The sequence below is a fragment of the Mus caroli genome, chromosome 16 (genome assembly GCF_900094665.2).
Source record: "Mus caroli chromosome 16, CAROLI_EIJ_v1.1, whole genome shotgun sequence".
NCBI classification, from domain to species: Eukaryota; Metazoa; Chordata; class Mammalia; order Rodentia; family Muridae; genus Mus; species Mus caroli.
The window spans coordinates 86,230,484-86,250,673 of record NC_034585.1 but is presented as its reverse complement, the minus strand read 5'-3'; the positions used below and the strand labels follow the sequence as shown (position 1 = coordinate 86,250,673).

At 47.6% G+C, this 20,190-nt stretch overlaps 1 protein-coding gene across 6 annotated transcripts in view; it reads right to left on the bottom strand.

Moving 5' to 3' along the window:
• Window positions 1-20,190, bottom strand: part of Itsn1 (intersectin 1) — a 187,515-nt gene that overhangs the window by 57,405 nt on the left and 109,920 nt on the right. For 4 of the 6 annotated variants that reach the window (XM_029470688.1, XM_029470692.1, XM_029470689.1 and 1 more), the window contains 8 exons: window positions 19,811-20,037; window positions 18,021-18,142; window positions 16,989-17,003; window positions 10,654-10,901; window positions 8,657-8,816; window positions 5,712-5,917; window positions 4,959-5,041; window positions 1,307-1,473 (listed from right to left, as the gene is read on the bottom strand). In XM_029470688.1, coding sequence (XP_029326548.1) covers window positions 1,307-1,473; window positions 4,959-5,041; window positions 5,712-5,917; window positions 8,657-8,816; window positions 10,654-10,901; window positions 16,989-17,003; window positions 18,021-18,142; window positions 19,811-20,037 — 1,228 coding nt within the window. The remainder of the gene's footprint in view (window positions 1-1,306; window positions 1,474-4,958; window positions 5,042-5,711; window positions 5,918-8,656; window positions 8,817-10,653; window positions 10,902-16,988; window positions 17,004-18,020; window positions 18,143-19,810; window positions 20,038-20,190) is intronic. The other 2 variants (XM_029470690.1, XM_029470693.1) reach the window with 1 other exon arrangement.

Sequence of the window (20,190 nt, the reverse complement as noted above, 5' to 3'; positions counted from 1 at the left end):
ACCCACCCATCCATCCATCCATCCATCCATCCATCCATCCATCCATCCATCCATCCACACAGAAAATGTAGGCAAAATTTCAATGAATAAAGCAAAAATAAGTTTCGATGCTAACCAGATGGCCTTGATTTGACCTGATGGAAAGGGTTTTCAGTCTGATGGCGGAACTGACATTCCCTACTCCTGAAATGTCATTGTCACGATCTTAATGGAGCCAACTCGTTGGCCTGGGGAAGGGTTAGATTCCCGCTTTTTGATCTATGCAGTTCAGCAAGCTGGCTGGCCCATCTCCTCTCTGCCAGATCCTGCAGGGTGTGCAGGCTTACACAAACACCCAGGACTTAGCACACTGCTTCCAACACTGCCGCAAACAAAACTCTCCCAAGCAACAGTTTTGTTTTACTAAATTGTTTTAAAAATCATTTCTGGAGTGAGAAGGTCAACGGCAAATGTACTACAAGTCATAAGGTTCACCCTTGCCAAAGCCACTAGGGCTACAAGGGCCTACAGAAGCCAATGTGCACCATGTCTGGCATTTAAATGACAGCGAGTGCCTGGCCACTCATGCCTACTCAACAGTGCTGCCTCTACTCTCTGTCAGATGCTCTCTCTCTCAGTGAGGGGAAAGAGAGCAACTATAGTTCCACTGCCCTTGAAAAACCTAAGGTCTATTCCTGTGGGCTTGCCTTCTGCTTCTGTTAGACACTATAATTATACCACGGAACTCCTCTAACTTGAACTTGGCCACCCTAAACCACCCTCCGACCCAACCATTTCATTACGGTTGCACCACCTCAAGACCACATCCTATGCAGTCAGAAATCTAAGGAGCCATTTCCAACCTATGAGGACTGTGGGACTGCCAAAGCCTACCAGCCTACGGGAACTTGGTGTTTTTCTAAACACAGAGTTGAAAGTTTCTATCGCCCACTGCTCGGGCTCAGTGTCAGTAGTGCACCTTCATTTACACAGTCCAAGTGCTGCTGTGAGCGTGACTCAGAAGAACTAAGCAAGTTTACTCAAAATCATCAACTGGTTACATGCAGGAACGGGATCAGCACTGAGCGCTGGACCAGAGGGATGAAGAGCAGGCTCCTGAGTGCAGCCTCCACTTAACCCTGGAGTTTTGCATGGAGGAGGCCACACCACTGAAGGAGATGGTCAGACAGCTGCAGGCCACTTTAGTTACCACCACATTCCAGAACTCAGCAGAACCCAACACAGCGTTCCACCGCCAAACACGGTGACTCCCCGCCAAGAGAACCACTACACAGACAGGGAGAGGAAACAGTTAATGTGGGTTTACCTCTGAATCTTTAAGCCTCACATAGTTAGAAGGGAAGACTCCGGACTTGTCGCCCACCGTTCCCGTCCACCAGTCACCATCTTTCTTGGTAACCACAATCACATCCCCTTGCTGAAAGGTTAAATCTCCTTGCTCAGAACTCTCGTATGTGTACATGGCAATAAACTCTGGAGAAATATCGAGATACGGAGAAAGCTTGATTGTTTAACAATCCCAGACAGCTTTGCAAAGGTAAGTTTATGATTCAGGAAGTCAGGGTGAGAGCCACTCGAGAAGCACTAGGCACGGATTAGAACCCAGGGCTGCCCCATTGCCCTACTGCACATATGAACTCAGTGCACGCGGAGACGGCTGCTGTGAGGACCCAGCTCCAGGACCTCACGGCAAGCGCAGTGCACAGCTCCTGACGGCGTCAAGAATGATTTAGTTACATCATCACCTCTTTAAATAAAAGATGATTCCACATTTACCTTTAGTTGATGCTAAGTGAGTGTCTACTGTGTGCTATGTATGGGGTAGGATGTGTTCACATGAAGGTTTGGTGTGCAAATGTCTTTATTTCAGTTTTGAGGGGAGCATGTTACAGTTTAGAAGACTTTCAAATACGGTTCATCCTTTATATCAATCAAATGATACACCTTTCACCGTTTAAGTGCCCCAGTGACACTTGAAACATACAGTGCCATGGATACAAATGTAGGGGGCGATTTAAGAGCCAAACAAAGCCATGGGCATCTGGTTATGGTTGAACATCTGCTGTCACCCAGGCTGCACAAGCAGGTACAGTGGATTAATGACAAGAGTAATATCTTCCTAACCTATGCCAATCATTTTTTAACAAGCTCATTAGAAAAGACTCCTTATGGGATTCAGTCTCATGGAGTAGAGCTGGTGTTCCTAGTGGTGCGAGCAGGAGGTGTGTGCTCCATGGAGCACGTCCCTGTAACTGAGAGTAGAACTCTGCTTTGCTTTGAACTGACCCTGAGGCTCAGAACAGAGTCCAGTCAAATCCTACACATTAAGTACAAAAGACGTACAGAAGAGACACTGGTTTCATCCATTCGTCAGGCCTCTGTGTATTTTAAGTAACTTTAATGAAGCATTTCAGAACAGACACTGTACTGTCACACTGTAACACACATTACAAATGATAAAACCCTACAATGCAAGGTTGGCTTGCAGCTAGAACTTTGGTATACAGATCTCCATTGGCCAATTTTACATTCACGGTATTCTGCGTGTAGCTCATGTGTGAAGGTCAGATGACTAGTCCCAGAGTTGGTGCTCTCCCTCCACCATACAGGTTTTGGGAATCACACTGAGATGTCAGGTTTGGCTACAAGCACATTCCTGGCTGAGCCATCTTGCCAGCTCCTCCCCTGGCTAATGTAAAGAGCTTTGTTCTAATGAAAACTGAAATAAGTACACAGAACAAAACCCCTGAAGTCTGAGCTGAGTGGGCATCCCTAACCTCAAGGGGCTTCCTTCAAAAGCAGGTAACTGGCAACCTGGGCTTAGGCCGCCCAACACCGCTGACACAAGGGCACACAGCGGGCACCGTGAAGCTCCACAGTTAGAAGTGAGAGCGCACATCACAAGCACGGCTTAGAAAGATCAAAGCCCCAGCAGGGGGTCCTCTTTCCTCCTGTAACCCGCATGCTTATTGACTTCTCAGTGTTCTGGACACTGACTAGTCACATCTGTCCCTCCACTGCCCACTCCCACCTGCCATTGCTGACAGGATGCTAGGCACTCTACATTTCCTGGATTATCTAATATGTAAGTCACCTTCTTTAAATCATTTAAAATCTTGGAGTAGCCTTCAAAATAGGAAACTCAAAAATGGGACCTCTAGCTGAGAGCAGTAATGTAGCTCAAAATATAAGGAGCCTGCAGAGGGTAAGGCTTCACCTGCCCGCCCACCCGCCCTGCAAGAGGCTGTGGGAAAGCCAGACTCCAGGAGGGACTTCAGGCTCCCAGCAGGCTTGCTTGCAGGAGACATTTAGAGAGGGGCACAGGCCAGTCCCAAGCCACTACTTAGAGCTATCTGAATCTGTTTAAATCCAGTTTACAGTTTAAATGAGGTGATGCTTAATGTATTATTAATAAGAGGCCCATTAATCTGTAAATAGCCTTTCTCTGGTTTTCTGATGCCAGCATCCTCCTACCACTGTTCCTTCCTCGAGGCCGGCAGTCTTCCTGGGGGTTTCTTCTGCCTCAATCATTTCAAAGCAGACAGCCACTGACGATGGGAACCTGCCTCTGTTCTGCTGCTTGACTCTGGAGTAAGGGTGGGTTGGCTGTGACCTATTTATTAGGACCTCAGGGGTTATAGTCTCTGTCCATGTTTTTCCACACTGCTGTGAGCAGTGATAAAACGCTCACTGCTCTAAGTGGCTCCACTGGTAAGCAAGAGAATAAGGAAAATGAGGAAGTTGGACACTGACTGGCTTTCGTTCTAAAAGTTTCAAATGTTTTCTCAGAATCCCTATAATAAGTTCTCCCTCAATGGAGGCTTCTTGTGCCCACTGCACAGATGAGGAGGTTAAGGCAATTACTCACTCTTATGTAATTACTATGACTGGGCCAGAATATGAATTCTCCCCCACTAGTGAGACCTGATTACATATAGTACACTCACGGTTTTTATAATTGCTGTTTTGGGAAGAGGTAAAATTTGCTTTTAATTAGGTTGAAGGCATGTTATATCTAAAGAGTTTTGACTTGTCCTAGTAGTGCTAAACTAATTATTAAGAAAATGTGAATATGTAAAGGTGATTATTTTAAGTTCATATAATAATAAATACATACATTCATATAAAAATAAATAATAATAGTTCTGTGGAAAAGGTTGGAATCTTTTTTTTTGTGTGTGGTGATGATAACTATGCGTAAACAATAATTACTTTAAATCATCTTCTTGAGAATGGAACTCTGTCCCTGTGAGTCTGAACTGGCTTCATTTCTGCCGCCTCCACTGAAGTAATTGTTCCAAGAATCCTGTTCTCCATTGGCAAGGTCTCTAAGGAGCACAACACTTTATGGCAATGCACTGAGCATCCTCTGTCCTCACATGGCGACTGGAGACACCTGTGAGGAGGTCACCACACCTACGGACACCCAGAAGCAGAGCCTGCTGCACTGCATGGGTGCTTAACTCAAGTGGCACTGGTTGGCTGGCACCTACCACGTGACCATGCAAAAGACCAGTGAGGCCCAATCATGTCAGTTTGATTCATTTTAAAAACTTAAATAATACCTTTCTTCATAGGCTGGCGAATAACATCTAGGATTATGCCAGATCAGAGGAAAAAAAGGAATTAACTATTTGTGTAATAAATACTGAAAATGAATGTTTCAGGCATAAATAATCCACACAGAGGGCAGAGAAGCGATCTCCTTAGGGAATGCAGTGGGCTTCTCTCAATGCCAGACATAATCAGAGAGTCCAGATTGGCATGATCAATGCTTCTAAGAAGCACTATGAGAGGACTTCAGAAAGTAGTTTGCTCAATCTCGGTTTTACCTCAGTGCTCTCGAGGCTGAAGGGAAATGAGCAGCCTATTTAAAGTGAATGCAGTCATTAGGAACATTTACAGTCCGCACTGAATGCCCCCAACCTTCTAAGGAGGCCGCACACCCAGGTCCTTACCTTCTCCGGGAATGGCTGGCTTGGCGGCGGGGGAAGCCACTCTCTTTAGACTAGCAGGACTTTCAGTAGGGCCAGTATCGATGCTGTGAGGAGGGAAGAATAATTAGTTTAGTATTTTAGTTCTCATCTGAAAATGCCAAAAGACGCTGCCTTCTCTGAAAGCTATGAGTGCACAGCTGCAGCAGTCACCTGCAGTGGGGTTAGAACACAGGAGGGTGCCAGCAGCCACCAGGCCCAGGCTGGGGTTTCTCCCACTTGCTATTCTGGGCCCACAAGCTCAGTGCCAGTCTCCTCAGCACTGACTAGAAGCAACCATGAGGGTATGTCCACTAGCTGTAACCTCTCACAGCCCCCAGCTGGTTCTGGACATCTTTAAATGTTAGAATAACAACCTTGTGGGTTCTCTGCTACATGCAGACACTAATGAAGAAAGCCATTTGTTCATTCTTCCGAATCCATCCATTACTTTCCCAAAGGCCTTGATTGTAAGTATTTGTATGTATTTTTGGTACCATACTGGGCATAAAGAGTCAAAACTCTCAAACAGTTCAGGGATTCTTCTACAAGCCAATTGCAGAACATGATTTAAGGCTTCCCTGCCAGGGGAGGTACAGCTCACAAGAATAGGCTCACTTTCTGCATTTCATACATAGTCTAGTTTTCAGAAGACAGTCAGCCTGCAGCCCCCTGCATGAATCTTAACTAGCACAAACAATACTATTTCATCAAAGAGAAGCAGGTAAATAAAAATACCTTGTGGATTTCCTTACGGGCCCTGAAATGAGTTTCACGTAAGACTTTGGGAACCAACCCTTCTGACCTTGGACTTCTCCAAACCACCACATGTCTTGCTGTTCCAGAACGGTGATGACGTCACTTTTGTTAAAATTTAAGTGGTTGTCTTTTTTGGCTCTCCAGGGATACAGGGCTTGCGCTTGTAGCCCTTCCACCTTTTCACCCTTATGTGGAATGACATAAAGGATCCGTGATTACACTGCAGCTTGCTACCAAGCAACACAGCGAGTGCCGAGCACATGAGCACGCGCACACTCACACACACACACACACACACACACACACACACACACACACACACACACACACACACACATACACAGAGGACGCTGCCCCAGCTCAGGAGTGCTAGACACCTCGCTGCTTCTCAGCAATTGCTCATTTCAAAAGTGGAGACAAAAACCTGTCGCCACTCTCAGAGCCCTGTCAGGCTGCATTGCTGCAGCCACACTTGCTCTAAGTCTTTTGTATTCCAACGTCATGGCTCAGTTTAGGAGTTGACTGCATTTCAATCTGTACGGGCATGTGCAAACAGGCCATGCACTGGACTGTGCTTTTATTTCCCATAAGTCCAGATACTGTGGGATTATAAGAATGAAGAAAACATCATTTCTGCTCTCTCCACATAGTTTGGATAAAACATTTTATTAACCTTGAAGTGCTATAGAAATATTCTCTAGTGAGGAACTTAGTGTGCAAGGAACAGATAGAAACTGCCACGTGTATCATCGGGTGGAGTGAAACACACTATACAAAACTTCTGCTTCCCTGCAGGACCAGAGAGAAAAGGCCAACCCCTGCCTCGGGGCGCCAGGGACAGTTTCACAGGGGAGGAGGCACTTGAGCTGGGCCTTGAAGGATTTGGAGAGCTAGGGCGGCAAAAGGGCGCTCCAGGCCAAAGGCACAGCACAGGCAAAGGCCCTGAGGTGGCAGGCTGAGTGCACAGCACGTGGTCCAGGAGGAGGAGCAGGCTCCGGGGCTGTGGGCAGCCTCGGCTCAGGAAGGGGTGGAGCAGGAGGCATGGCTGCAAAGGCAGGCAAGGCGCTTATTATCTGCTTCAGATCATTACAATGACTTAAAGAAATAAACAAACCAAGTCCCACTTCAATTTCCCATAAATGGATAAAGAACAAGAGTTAATGCCCAAGGACAGTTGGTCTGGAGCTGCCTACACTTGCCAGAACATAACTGGCCAGTAGCTCCCATGAGTGTGCTCATGACCCCTGACCCTTGCTCTGCACGGATCCTTACCTCCTTATGCCTATAACATGGACTCCCCCATTTTAGCCCTAGCATCGCTCTTCTCTGTCCACCCCCCAAAGCCCCCCACCATCCCGTCTGCAGAGCTTATGCCTTGTCTAACCTTTTCAACTAATTCAGGGACTTCCAGGCCAGACTGAAAGGGAAGCGACTTGCTCTGTGCCTCTACAGACTTTTGGGATGCCTCCCAACACCTCTCCTTTCTCTGGGTTGGGTTTCTGAAACAGCCTGAAGTCAGACAAGAACACTGGGGGTGAATCCCAGGCTCTCCACTTGCTAATTTCATGACACTTAAGCAATTGAGAGATTTTTCAGTTTCTACACCTACCAAAGAGATGGCACTCTCCTGAAGATGCTGTGATGTTCAGTAAAGACCTCCACACAGCCTTTGCTGAAACTGCACTAACAGTTAGGAGGTATAGTCCCAAGATCTCTGGTCTCCGGTGGGCAGTATTGCTAGAGGATGCTGAATTCAGCTTACTAGGGAACACCCCTCCTCCCCAGTTAGTTCCTAAGCCTATCTACCAACCAGGTCCCGAGGGCTTGCTCATCATCCAGCGACTGATGGTCACTCTGTCACTCTGTGTCAGTTCTCTCTGCCTCACAAACCAACAGGCCTTTCAGGGCTCAGCTTCCTCTTACCCCACTGCCATCTGGACTGACCTCACCCCGAACCCCTTCAAGTCACCAAGGGAAGCATTCTCCTTATCCACAGGGGTCTCTTTGCCCTAAGTGGGTTTGGATAATGTGACCACCTCACTCTCCCCCAGGCTCTTGAACCCACTCTTGTCCCCACGCTTCTTGTGCCTCGTGTACAGTGCCTCCTTGGTCACTGTGCTTAAGTGTTGAGTCAGGCAGAGGAGAGGCACTGCTGCTGAGTGGTCCTCCCATGCGCCCTCACTGCACACTCCTGGTCTCCTGCGGTCTCACGTGAGCCTCTGCCCCGAGGGCCTGGGCCTGCTCTGTTTCCCCTCTTCCGTGGCGTGGACACATGGACTCAGCAGGGTCTAGGCTTCCACACTGAGCACCCTCGGGAGCACTGCTGCACAGCAGCTCTGATCTTCCTGACGACCACTTCCTTACATGCCTGGAAGCTCCTCTAATCTAAGCATTTTCAGAACAGAAACTCCCCGTGATTTCCTGGGGCCTCCAGGATGGGCATTTGCTGTTTGATTGATTGATTGATTTTATTCCTTTATTATCATTACATTAATTAAAGGAGACATGTTCACAATAACAACCCCTGTGTTTTCAGAAACACTGTTACTTAGCAGGTCTCCCCATTAGCCTGAAATCAGCCTTCCTTTTCCAGTACAGACTGATGGGGTAGCCAAATGGGCGGGCTGTCCCAGAATTCTTGACACACTTCCTGGCTCAGTTTTCATACCTTTTAAATCTATCAACATTGCAGTTTTGATGACACTTTTTCAATGAAGCTATTCAGACAGACACAGGCAGGAGAGTTTAAGCCCTCTGAACTCTGAGAGGTTTATAAGTCTCAACTTTCTGAACTAGGTTCAGCCAGCCGACCCAGCCTTGTGGGAGGAGCCTGCTTGTAAATGACATTGTCAACAATGTCTGCTGGGACCGTTGGTGTGAACGTTAGGCACAGATCACACTCAGTCTTCACTAGCTGCCCCTACCTGGCCCAGGACGGGAGATGGGGAGGAGCCAGTGGCTGTGGCTGGTGTAAAGGCTGATCTCTGCCGTAACTGGCCAGCACTAGGTACGGTCAGAGAAGGCTGAGCCGCCCATGTATCCCAGTTGTCCGTTTCTGGCTTCTCGTTTGAGCTGCTGGGCCACCTGGAAGGAAAGACACGCGTCGTAAGCAGTAAGCACTTTTTAGTGTCGCGCATTGCAGGACACCCACAGCTACACAAAGAAGGTGGACTGCTTCACAGAGGAAACAAGACCAGCCCAAACATGGTGTCAGGCCTGGGCCTGGAGCCTAGCCCCATGCACAAAGCCCTAGACTCTGTCTCCAGCGACATGCATGGTAGGTGCGGCAGTGCACACCTGTAACTGTAGCAAGATCATGTGATGACTTTGAAGTTAGCCTGCACTATAGGAGACTCCATCTCAACCAACAAGCACAGTACCAGTAACTGGAACCTCTCTTTAGCATGTCAAAGACCAAGGCAAGTAGGGGTGGTACGACTGGAGCTCAGGCAAGCTGTCTCTGAAGCAGGCTCCCTCCACAGGGAGGAGTCTTGGGCATCCTCAACCTCAGTGTCAAAGTGCACTGAGAGCACCTTGTGATTCCTCGAGCCCTCCCTTTCCGCCACGTCCTCCTTCCTTGGTCATTACTCTCCTACTCCCTTTGTTTGCTCCATCTGATCTTTCTCAGAAAACATGACTGGGCTCTTTGACTTCCATGTTTGTTTCTGAAAGATTATTTATTCAACTTGGAAAAAAAGAAAAAAAGAACATCCTTCCCACTCGTACACTCACTGCCCACAGACCAACATCTATTTGGACAGCTGCACGTGCAGGTCCTGGACCTACAAATGCAAGTCTAGGCGGTGGTAAGACACCAAAGCTTTTAAGTTCAGACTCCATTTAGAGAACTCGACCTAAGTTTGAACTCGGGTAAACTAACCTAGCATTAGTTTCCAAGTTACCCCCCAACAAAATCCGAGCTCCAGTTTCTAGACTCACCCCAATAAGACCTGTGTCTCTAGGTTAATCTCCCCCATCAAATCCAGTGTTTTCAATTTCCTCAACAAATCTGCACCCCTAGGTTGCAAGCCTGCCTCTGCCTCACAACCACCAATGCAGAGGGAAGCAGGAGTTAAGTTTATGGTTTGACTCCCAGCGCCAGCCAAGTATGCTAAAGGCCACAGCACCTCTCCAACTGGGTGCTTGCCAGGCTAGAAATACACACACACACACACACACACACACACACACACACACACACACACACACACCTTCCCACCGCTTGCTGCCTTCTACAAAACCTTGCCCCACAGATGTTCTGGGTTCCCCTCCACCAAAGCCGCCCTGCTGTAGCAGTGAGCTGAGCCTGAGCTAGCTGGAATAAGGTCCTGGTGTGACTGCATCACACTGACTTCTGACTGCTCTTCTGGAGTTCACTAACACTTCCTTGCCACTACAGTGGCTTCACCCATCAATCGGAACCTCTGCTTACATGCTGTTTGGTGAATGCCATTCCTGATGACCAAGGACAGAGACCCTCTGAGTGGGCAAGGGTAGGTACACTTCTCTACACAACACACTTGCTCAGCAGAAACCTCCTGTAGAAACAGCTTTCTGTCTTATTCCGAAACACATGACCCGTTGCAATTTTAGTTCCTGGCTAACAAAATAGTATCATTTCCTAGCCTGTAGGAAATTATTGAATTTTTTGCTGACGGACATGATTGTCAACACGGAATTATTAGGAAGTTGTATTTCTCCATTTCTTCCCCCAAATGAAAAATACAGATAATGATGGAACAACTGTAGCTGGCTTCACTTTGCACCCTGGTAAATCTCTGTTTGGCAATGGCATTACTAAATCTAGTTGAGAAGCCAATAACCCTGTTGTCAGTAGGCCAGCCAGAGGAAGGGCCATGAACACACACCCTTTCAAAGAGGAACAACTCAAGACTGCCAAAGACAGCATATTAACACATACGTGGAACTGAAGTCTGCCCAGTTGTTGGGGGTTGTGGAGGGTTCAGAAGAGGTCACTGGCAAAGGAGCAGGGGTCTCACGCAGAGCCAGTTTGGGGGCAGGGGCAGATGTCAGGTCGGTCACTGGTTTGGCTGGAGCGGGAGCCTCATTTTCTGGAATCTTCTCTGCGTAGTTTGCAGGGAACCATCCCGTCTTCCCTTTCAGCTCTCCTCCAAGCCATCCTGGCTCTCCAGTCTGGCTTTCATCCACCTGTGGGAAGTCACAATGTTTCATTTAAATGGAAACAACCAACTGCTGCACACACCAGTCACCCACAACAAAGCCGACAAAGCTGCAGCCTCTGCCCCTGACTGACACATGACACAGACAGTTCCCGTCTTAGTCTCAGTGCCCATGAAGTGGCAAGCTCCGCAAGCACGTTCCTACTGACTTTTCTCTCCTGAGCTCCTAATGGGACGAGATGAAGCACCTCAGCTCAGGTCCTCAGGCATCTACCTCACAGCGTCCACCTGACAGGTTTCATTACTCAGGAAGTCATGCAATTAGTAAAGATAATTTGACTTGGTTTTTATTATTTCAAGCAAGGAGTGCAACCAACAAAAAGCATTCTAAAACCTTCACTATCTAAGCATTTATTCAATATAGAGACAAGGAGGATAAAACCTTCACTATCTAAGCATTTATTCAATATAGAGACAAGGAGGATAAAACCAAAACAGCCGCCACTTAAGAGCTCCACAGATACGAGATGAGGAGATGAACGCACAGCATATTCAGAGCTATCACTACTTTAATTCAGTCTCTCAGAGGCTATAATTTTCAAGTCCACAACACTCCACAAGAATAGAGCCTTCTGTTGAAAATGTTCCGAGGGGCCATCTGCTATGCCAAGTGCAGCTAGTGCTTGTGTTTGTCCTTAGTTCTGCCCCAAAGGATGCATCCAAATGGGCCTCCATACCTACTGATCCTACAGTTACCTCCCTGGCTTAGGAGCACCTGGAGATGGCTCTGGAGGACAGAGCTCGCTCAGTCAGAAAGCTGGCTCCAATACCAGAGTCCAGTGAGTCCTATTCTTACGCCTACACATGTGACCTGGAGCCGAGGCCACTGACTTTTCAAACAACCACAGGAACAGGGCAGGCCTAAACAGACAACTTGAATCATATCTGCGTCTTCTGAAGGGCAGCAGGTGCTCCTAACTGCTGGGCCATCTCTCTAAAAGTAACTTAAGGCTGAGGACAGGAAAGGCGGGCCCTCAGGTCACGTGTGGGATTTCCAAGGGCGCTGGCTTTGCTTTTCAATTTGGTCACTGTTAATGACACTGACGCTGGTGCAAGCACGCTTCCCAGTCAACTCCCTCCACTGTCTGCTTCTTCTCTTCTCCAGGCAGCGCCAGCTATTTATAAACAGCTGTGTTCTTCTGCTTGGATTCGCTTTGGTGCTGCTCCGTCCTCCTGGTTCACGCTTTCTGATGGCGTCATACCACACGCAACTGCTGGGCACTGGAAATGGCTGCTTCTATCTACCTAAGCACAGAAGCACTGAGTAGGTTCGGTGGCCAGGCTCTCAACCTCCACCTTAGGACTAAAGCAAAGTCAGGTGGGAGAGAGTCAGGAGTTTCTATCAAACAACAAAGCCCTGCTGAGTCTGATGAAAAACATGGCTATGCGTGTAGAGTGCCTCGAATTTAATGCAGGAATCTGTAGCTGTAACTGTACAAGCTGGGCAAGTTTAACTTCTGGATGCCTCAGTTTCTTTGTCTATAACATGCCTGTCTTTGTATGGATACATCTTTGTTGTTGTTTTGTTTTCCAGACAGGATCTCTGTGTAGCCATGGCTGTCCTGGAACTCCCTCTGTAGACCAGGCTAGCATGGGAACTCAAGAAATCTGCCTGCCACTGCCTCCCAAATGCTGGGACTAAAGATGTGTGTCACCACTCCTGGCTTCTATAAGTCTTTGTAATCTGCTGGGCACAAACAAAAGTGTAGAGCCACAATTGTATCCAATCCGACTCTAACTAACACGGTGCTCTCCCAGCCAGACACCGGCTTCGGTGCCGCATTCCAACCTAGGTTACTCGAAACAAGCTTCGGTCCTCTGCTCCGGATGCCTGTCCCTTCTGGTTAATCCTGCCAGGGCCATCTCCTGGAGGAACCCGTTTAGTATCTGATTACTGCCTTTCTGGAACATTCACTGCTACAAAGGACAACTGCTTGGTATTGCCACGACCTAGGATCTACTGTTATCTCTTTGCCTGGCTAATGAGACTCTGGGCAGACAGAAGGAACCAGATCAGAAATCTCGAAGCAATGTCTGACCACACATCTCAAGGAGAGGTCTAGCCCCACCCAACCCAGCCTGCCAGCAGCAAGGACAGAAGTCACAGTGCACCTCCAAGTAGCCTCAAGAGCTAGAGGAGGGACCCTGAGCTCAGATCCAGCGTCTCCAACAAGAGCTCCCATCTGCAAGACAACGATGAAATCATCATGGGCTTCACTTTTAGTGGAGGAAACTTACTGCCCTCATCAACGGCCCAGACATGGTCTCAGGAATGTGAACTTACTCTTGTGGGGTCAGCTCATTTTAACGACTATGATTAAGGACCACAGCAGGCAGCAGGAATTCATTCTTAACACTTAACCACTTGGATAATAGAGCGTCAACATGAATACGAGACATTTCTTCTTGAGTTTGGAAAACTTTGCCAAAAATGCCAATCTAATTTTGGAAAAAAATGTAAGTGTCCAACAGGCTGAGTAGGTTAAGCACACATACTCTGTAACACGGCAAGCTATGGTGGACTTTCACACGGAGCATGCTCACCCACTGTGGCTTGTAAGAGGGCGTCTCAGTCTTTTTAATGAACAAGCTTAGTCTTAGTTTAATTATCTAACTAGGTCTGTCCCATCAATCCCAGTTTCTCTGGGAGCAATTCTGATACAACATTATGGAATTGAAGCCCAGACCCCAGATTCTGTTTACATGTCTGGGATTGGCTCAGAGCTGGTTTACAAAGCAGTACGAGTATCGTGCCTGCTGGGCATGGAAGTCAGATGTGCAGAGCGGTCAGTTCAGATTGAAATCAGTTTGGTTAAAGCTTGGGTTCTAACAGGTATATGTGCCCTGACCGCCATTTCACTAGGAAGCTCTGGCTTTTCTTAAATTTCCAACTTGGTCCCCTTGGTCCCCGGGGAGGCGCTGTTACATCTGGTTCTTTAATGACCTCGAATGACATTCCTGAGGGACGGAAGAGCCTTTAGGAGCTTTAGGCTTGGGGGTATGATTTGAAGGCAGACTCTGGGACTCTGGGCCCACTCTTCACCCTCTCCCACCTGGGGTACATTATCCAGCCATCTCTTCAAACTCTTACTTTTTTTTTTTTTCCAAGACAGGGTTTCTCTGTGTAGCCCTGGCTGTCCTGGAACTCACTCTGTAGACCAGGCTGGCCTCGAACTCAGAAATCCTCCTGCCTCTGCCTCCCGAGTGCTGGGATTGTGCCACCACTGCCCGGCTCTTATTATTTTTTTTAAACTTAAAAAATGTTGTGTGTCTACTTGAGCACAGGCATGCATGCACTCGTGTCCTTGGAGGCTAGGAGACGGTATCAGATCAGGCACAGGTGGTAAGAATCGCCTCTTCACCACTGAACTTGGGTCTTCTGGAAGAGTAGGGAGTGCTCTTAACTACTGAGCAGTTTTTCCGAGCCCTTAACTTCCATTTCTTCAATTGGTTTACAATAACTGGCAGATTTCCATGCATCCTTCATCTGGGTAACCCTCATCATGCTGCCCCCCCCACCTTTCCCACCCTATGCCCCAATCCCTGACAACCCTTCACTGCCATCACTCCCCTGCACCCCCTACCATACTTTCATATCACTTATGTCCTGCTAGCCCCCCTCCCTCAAGGCATCGCTACCCCAGCGACCCCACTGTTTCCTGGGTTCCACAACTAGCACAGGAGGAACAGGCAGAGCTGAAGGTCCCAGGCAGGACCCACACTGCAGGAGGACACACAGCTCTCGCCCTCCATAGCTTTGTTTTTATGATGACTTTCACATTTTGTGCATGGACATTTTGCCTGCTTGTCTTCTCTAAGGCAGGGGCCTAGAGGACGGGGACTTTTTCCTTCAGTGTAACTAAGCAAGCCTGCTGAGGTAGCATGTGAGAGGCTGCAAACAACACATGAATGCACGAGGCTGGCTCCATAAACCTTTATGTGAAGTGTGCACACCAGGCTCTCACACTGGCAGTGACACACACACCAACTAGGAAACATGCTGAGCTCTGAGGGTAAGACTGTGGGAACCTAAAGAAGGCGGAAGAAGAGGTTGTAAATACTGTATGTGTGTATGCTTATTGGTGTTTTGCAGGCATGTATGTCTGTGTGATGGTGTCAGAAGCCCTGGAACTGGAGTTACAGACAGGCATGAGCTGCCATGTGGGTGCTGGAAACTAAACCTGCGCTCTCTGGAAGAACAGCCAGTAGTCTTAACCACCGAGCCATCTCTCCAGTCCTCTGAAAAAAGGTTCTTTTGTTATTTTATTTGTTTTCCAAGGTAGGGTTTCTCTGTGTAGCCCTGGCTGTCCTGGAAGTCTGTAGAATTTCTGTCTCCACAAATAGAAAAAGAATGCCACACAGGCCTGAGGACCCGAGTTTGGGTCCCTAAAGCCCACATAAAAGCCAGGAGTGGTGGCATAGGCCTGTGACCCCAGTGCTGGGGAGGAGGAGGCGGGGTAAGGGCAGCACTTATGGGACAGCTTTCAGACAAATGACTAGGTAGCTGGTAACTGTGAAAGAAGTCCTGGGACTTGGAACTGTTTTCTAGACCATTTCAGGGAAGCTCTGACAGGACAAAGGGGTGGGGCCACATTCCCTAATGGAAGGCCTACAGAGAATTCTAAACTGTGTATCAGAATTGAAAATACCCTGAATGTCTATGGCCTAAGGAAGGCATAGATGAAAGAAAGAACAGACAGATAGAGCAAGCTGTATGTACATAAGAGTGTGGTGGTATGTGGGGGTGGTCCACGGTGGTGGGGGTGGCAGGGAGCGTGTGGAAGCTGCAGAACAGCGTTGGGGAACTGATTCTCTCCCTCCAGCTTCCTGTGGTTACAGGAATCAGACAGGGAGGGTCAGGCTTGCATGGCACGCTCCTTCCCTAAGCTGCCTAGCCACCACTTACTTTCTGGGACTTCCTGAGTAATTTTCACACACCTGATGCTGCCTGGCACCAGCATTCAGATGGCCAGCTGCTGTGTGGTCCTCATGTAAAGCTTAACAAAAATGGCCGAGAGTGAAGTCTCTCTCATTGCTCGGGTAATGCATGGCAGAGTCAATTCCATCCCCCGGGGATGGCCACCACCATATCAGAAGAGCGGCCATTTATTGCTAAGGCTCTAGGCCTCAGACATGGAGATGATCAGCTAGGCAGCCTCAGTCAGAGATCCCACATCACTTCACAGATTTCTTTCCTCTTTAAGTTCCTAGGTTACTGGACAGTCATGGGCAACTTCACCAAGCCTAGGTTCATCCATTTCTCATGCCTTTTCCAAACTAAATATTTGAATGGCAGACACCATCTTCTATTTCTTTGTATAATCAAACATCAGAATATGGCGACACACAAGAAAGTACATTAAATGGCTAACAATGGAAAAACTGTTTGGGAACAAATTGGTTTAAAAGCAAAGAGATTCTAAAAGCAAGTATTTGTAAGGCTCCCCAACCCCCTACCTAGAGCAGTCCCCAAGGGGAAACATGGTGACTAAAGTGTAAGCTTGCTGTTTTCAAACAAGTTCTGAGGAGTCTGGCAAGCCATGGTCACAGGGCTGACAAAGTGAGTGAGCCTGGGTTTTGCAATGACAAGAGAGCCACAGTCAGCCTGTCGGGTTCCACCGTTCTCATGCTGATGCATCTTAGGTGTGGAGGCAGACAGCCGAGAGTTTAAGGCCAGCCTGGGCTACATAGTGAGCTTAGGCTAGCCTAAGGTACATGAGACCTTGTATCAGTCAGTAGGTAAGTAAGAAGGTTTTGTAAGCCAGGAAATCATTCTGATCTCTTGTAAAAGTTGCAAATGTTTCATTTTCAGTTTAATACACCAAGAACTCCTGGTGTTAGGTGGAACCCTGACAAGGACAGAACCTTCAGACGGCTCTGCAGAGCCCAGCAGACAGACACCAGCAACACAAACCTCACCAGGTACACTTTTCTTTTCAGCACAACTCTGTGGTACAAACCCCAACATCCAAAGATCTGCTCACTTACACAGTTAAAGTGATTCAAAGAACAAGACACGGAGTGGGAGGTGGACTTCCTGACAGGGGGCACTTACCCATTCCCCTTTAACCTCCACCAGGAAAGCAAAGGTTTAAAAGCAAGGCAAAAGATGTTTAATGAAACGTTGCACCTTAGAGTACATCTACGCTTTACTCATCAAATGAAACGAGAGGTCAGCTAGCCAACCCTGGGAAGAGCAGTCCGCACTACTGTAGGCTGCAGAGATGGTAGGCCCGCACTAAAGCAACAGTTTCTCATTAAAACGCAGACCACTTTTTAATACCCTAGAATGAAAAACACATTTGTCTCTCAGGCTTTCACTTTCAGTTACTTCTAAGTTAATTAAGAAATTTAAGTTGTCATTTAGAAAATAATTAGATCAACCACAGTGCTTTATTCTCTTCTTAAAACTAATTCTTATATAATGTTTCAATTTGAGGACTATATTAAATTGTTAATATACACAAAGAGTATAAACTGCAACAAAGCAAAACTGAGTATGTTTGTTAATTTTCTAAATAGTAATTCAGATTCCTCATATTTAATCCATTACTTAAAAAACAAAAACCAAACAGCCTCCAAACACTTTGGCTCAAAGGTATAAATGCTCTTCTTCTTTTTTTTTAAAGATTTATTTATTATATGAAAGTACATTGTAGCTGTCTTCAGACACCCCAGAAGAGGGCGTCAGATCTCATTACGGGTGGTTGTGAGCCACCATGTGGTTGCTGGGATTTGAACTCAGGACCTTCGGAAGAGCAGTCAGTGCTCTTACCTGCAGAGCCATCTCTCCAGCCCCTGGTATAAATGTTCTTATGGGCAGCTGTGAATGAAGGAATTCTGCATTTGTAACTATTTCTTAAAGACCCTCATAGTATGTAACCAGTGCTAGCTTTAGACACAATCAGTCAATTTAAGGTTAAAAGCACGCTGGGGCAGCAATAGGAACACTGCATTTAAAGTGCTATTAAGCTATGCCTTTGCAAGAGAACTTTCATTTTGATATGCATGCTTGCTGGAGGTTTCCTAATTGTGTCACAAGTGCCAAGTGAGGACAGAGGACCATCTCTGACACACATTTTCTTACCATGACTATATCTCCTGGCTGGATGGTGATCTCATCGTGACTTCTGGATTCAAAGGGGTACAGCGCTCGGTAATATACCACTTTTACACTCTCCTGGGCAGAGATGGTAAGCGGGCCTTTCTCTGTTTGGGAAGAGGAGGGACACATTACAGGAAGCACTGACACATGCCAAGGTGGACAGCTGTTAGGCTACGGTCCGCCTTATACTGGAAATATTTCCACCCATTCAGGGAATTTCTGAAATACACATGGAATGCCAGAGGAGAGCAGACTCTGACAGAAGCGTCTCAGACCATGTGGAGCTCATCAGTAGATTCCACAAACAAGCCGCCAGGACTGAATGTGGTGGGCGAGACAGCCCAGAGAACCTTTCTCTGCCTCTTGGCGTGGGCTCTAGCAATTCACATTTGTAAGTCATCAGCAGGCTCTGCTCCCCACCCAGGGCGCTGCTCATAGATGACAGCAGATCTGGTCAGCCAGAAAGCATTCTTGCAGGGAAAGAGGAAGAGAAACACAACCTTCCCTATAAACAGGCAAATGTCGGTCTCTGGGGCACTTAACAGGATCACATAAACCTAAGTGCTGACTTCACGCAACGTCCTTGTGACCCGCTGAACTGAGGCGTCTGCATTTCTGGGGAAAGAATAAGCCCAAGGGTAAACCCTAATGAAAACAATTTAGAATTTAAATCAAATGAAAAAAAATTGAAGATGCATTCAGGCAGAGGACATTCTTGGGATTTTGGCTACCAGGTAATTATAGCCCTCTGGATTGTTCTGCACATGAGCTGCATGTAACTTGACACCCATCGTATCTGAAGAGCAGTGAGGTAGACTGTTATCTCTGTAGCCTTGATCTGTGTGAGATGCAAAGGTTCCTACTGAGGGGAAAAATCAATCTTAGTTCACACTGAAGAGTCACAGGGACTTTGATGACCCCTGAGATTAAAGGACTGAAAATTCCTCTTCAGACCACAGTAGAGCCAGTTAGTTCATCTCCTCCGTCCCCCTGAACTCCCTACATGCCCAAGTCCAAGTTCTCCCTCCAGCTGTAGGACCTCAGGAAGGGATGGCTCCTGACCAACAATGCACCTCACTCCCTCACCCCACTGTGTGCCCAGGGAGAAAACAAATGGTTTATGAGATGGTGTCAAGTTATTTGTTGCTTTCTGGATATCATCGTGGTTAGGAATTTTGAAAGTACATTTTAGTCTGCAGCTGAGATTATCTAAGGGACAGCTTGTATTAGGTAAGGTCAGCCTTTTACTTACTTACTTTTTAAAAGAGGCGAGTTGTGTTGAAAGTGAAAAAACCCAGATTGACACTTTTCAAAAGGCACAAAACCCAGTGTAGACAAAAATCAGTTGACATAGATCAGCAACTTCAGGGGAAAATATCAACCTAGAGAGAAAGTTACGTGGTTTTCCCCCAAGATGTCAGGTTCAGCGTTTGTAACATATATCAAATAAGTTTCATGTCACTTGGAACAGGCCTGCAGAGAGGGCTCCTGGGTATCAGAGGGGCTACCTGTGCACACCTGGGTGGTAAAGAGCTACAGTATCCAGACAGAGACAGACATCTCAGCTCGATTAATGTCAGCAAGCTAGCCCGTGGTAGGCAGATTTTTAAGGCTGAGGCCAGCCTGGTCTACAGAGTGAGAACCTTCCCCAAACCCAGCAAATCGTGACTAGGCATAGATATTGCTCTCGGGGAGATGACTATCTGTCTTACATACATATAGAGGTGACAGTGGACAGTGGCAGAGCATGGCACCTCAGCCCCTTCTGATACCTGTGGCAGACCAGGGTGCCTGGATGGCCGGCTTAGCTGGCTCCTGATGCGGATGGAAAAGCCGACTCTGCTTGTCTTGCATTTCCGGCTTGGCTCTCTCTTCAGCCTCCTTCTTCCTGACACTGTCCTCCCTCTTCAGTCTGTCCTCCTCGTGGGGCTTCCGGGGGCGCGGCTGCTCCTCCTGCTGCACATGCTCCAGCCATTGCTTGTCCCTTTCCTGAACTCGTCTGCCAACAAAGATGCTTGATTGCTGCTGAGGAAACAACTCTGCCCCACCAGTCGCCCCCACCACCCCTTCACCAAAACTCTGCCCCACCAGTCGTCCCCATCACCCCTTCACCAAAACTCTGCCCCACCAGTCGCCCCCATCACCCCTTCAC